Genomic DNA, 1,777 nt, shown 5'->3' with positions numbered 1-1,777 from the left:
GTCATAAAATAGCTGATATGATTTTAACACGCTATTTTTAATCAACTACGACCAATTTAAATGGTCATAACGTGGTACTGCATTTTGATTGGTCCGTGAACGTCTCACGCGGATCGTGCATGGAACACCGTCGGATGCTCGCGGATCCAACGGCAGTCCTCGGCACACCACACCAACCCCGAGCCCACCTAAGCTCTACTCGTGGACGTTTTCCATCCACCCCCCGCCTCCTTTCTTTCTCTGCCTCCTTTCTTTCTCTGCCCCTCGCTCCCTCACAATCCCTCGCCTGAAACCCTTGCCGCCGCCACCTACGCCTCTTGTTCCGGCATGTTCCGGCGGGCCTCGCCGGTGCACAGCCCAGATCCGAGCTCCCCTGCCTCCGCTCTTCCCTCCCCTCCGGCCAGATCCGCCTCTCGCGGCCCCGGTAGCTCATCCCCAACCCCTTCCCATGGCTAGGGTTTCGAGGGTGGCGTTCCCACCAATTCTGGCGCGGCGGCGGCGACTGTGCTCCGCCCTCTTCGACGCCCACCAACCTAGCCGCATGGCACGGTCATGGCCATGGCGGCAGCCAGATCCACCCCCTGCCTCATCTCCTCGCCGCCGCCACCTCCGCCCCGTCCTGCAACGGCGCGTCCCGCCACCACCTCCTTCCTCGACGCGTCCCGCAGCGACGCCCATCGCGTCCCGCAGATGCCGTCCCCAATCCCCACCGCGTTCCCCAATCCCCACCCCCAACCAAAATCTTCCCCATCTCCCCCGGCCGGTTCTCCTCCCGTCCGCATCCCCTTCCCCACCCCCGCTCCCAGATCGCGCCGCACGCCGCCCCTGACCGCCGCCGGAACCCCACCCCGCCGCCGACGAGGCCCGACCCCCCGGGGGCCCAGCCAAGATGGTGCTCGCGCAGCTGGGCGGGAGCATCTCCCGCGCGCTCGCGCAGATGAGCAACGCCACGGTGATCGACGAGAAGGTGCTCGGGGAGTGCCTCAACGAGATCTCCCGCACGCCCCTGCAGTCCGACGTCCGGAAGATCATCAACCTCGAGACCCTCGCCGCCGGCACCAACAAGCGGCGCATCATACAACAGGTCCTGCCCGCTCCACCTCCCTCAATTCATTTCCTACGCTATTCGATCGAGGGACGCGCGTGCCAGGGGGGGACTGGTCGGTTGGAGGCTGATGCCCTTGTGTTTTTCCTGCTGCAGGCTGTCTTCACGGAGCTCTGCAACATGCTGGATCCAGGGAAGCCGGTCTTCACCCCCAAGAAGGGCAAGCCCAACGTCGTCATGTTTGTCGGATTGCAGGGCCAGTCTGACTCACCAACTAACCTCGCCTGCTTGCTCTGTTTATTGTTCTACACCTATTACTGAATGTATATATGTACCACTCCGTGTGTAGCATTTTTCTAACTGTACAATAGCACTCACTCCTCTACTGTCACATAATAGATTAGCCTTGAATTCATCTAGTTTGGATCAAAACAGAACCATTGATTAATACTAGATGATTGTTACTGTACATTTGGTTACAGATTTCTTTGAACTAGTTTGATTCCCTGCTGATCTACATCTTTTACTCACATGCTTGACTGAATTTGCTACTGCTGTTACTCTAGTGGTGAACGAGATAGGCATTCTATTGCTTGTTTCCTTGCTTCCACTAATCAAAACTCAGTAATTTTGTTAACTGCTACCGCTGTCATGAACCACACATCTGAGATGAACTTGACATTGATTTGCTCGTGTGTTAAGTATGGATAGACTTTGCTATTCACCAGTATT

The 1,777-nt window shown here is 57.3% G+C and overlaps 1 protein-coding gene across 1 annotated transcript; it reads left to right on the top strand.

The window, feature by feature from the left end:
* Nucleotides 1-225: 225 nt before the first annotated feature.
* Nucleotides 226-1,514, top strand: LOC109782732 (signal recognition particle subunit SRP54 2). The gene is made up of 2 exons (XM_020341350.4): nt 226-1,084; nt 1,202-1,514. Exons 1-2 carry the CDS (start codon nt 890-892, stop codon nt 1,364-1,366), a joined length of 360 nt encoding a protein of 119 aa, XP_020196939.3. The 5' UTR covers nt 226-889; the 3' UTR covers nt 1,367-1,514.
* The last annotated feature ends 263 nt before the right edge of the window (nt 1,515-1,777 follow it).

The sequence above is a fragment of the Aegilops tauschii genome, chromosome 2 (assembly GCF_002575655.3).
Source record: "Aegilops tauschii subsp. strangulata cultivar AL8/78 chromosome 2, Aet v6.0, whole genome shotgun sequence".
Lineage (NCBI taxonomy): Eukaryota > Viridiplantae > Streptophyta > Magnoliopsida > Poales > Poaceae > Aegilops > Aegilops tauschii.
This window is presented reverse-complemented; position numbering and strand designations above follow the sequence as displayed.

What these genes read in the sequence shown, in the direction of transcription:
- LOC109782732 (XM_020341350.4), top strand. Translation starts at nt 890, where the DNA reads ATGGTGCTCGCGCAGCTGGGCGGGAGCATCTCCCGCGCGCTCGCGCAG. An exon ending in AGCGGCGCATCATACAACAG is followed by an intron (nt 1,085 to 1,201) that starts GTCCTGCCCGCT and finishes TTCCTGCTGCAG; the next exon opens with GCTGTCTTCACGGAGCTCTG.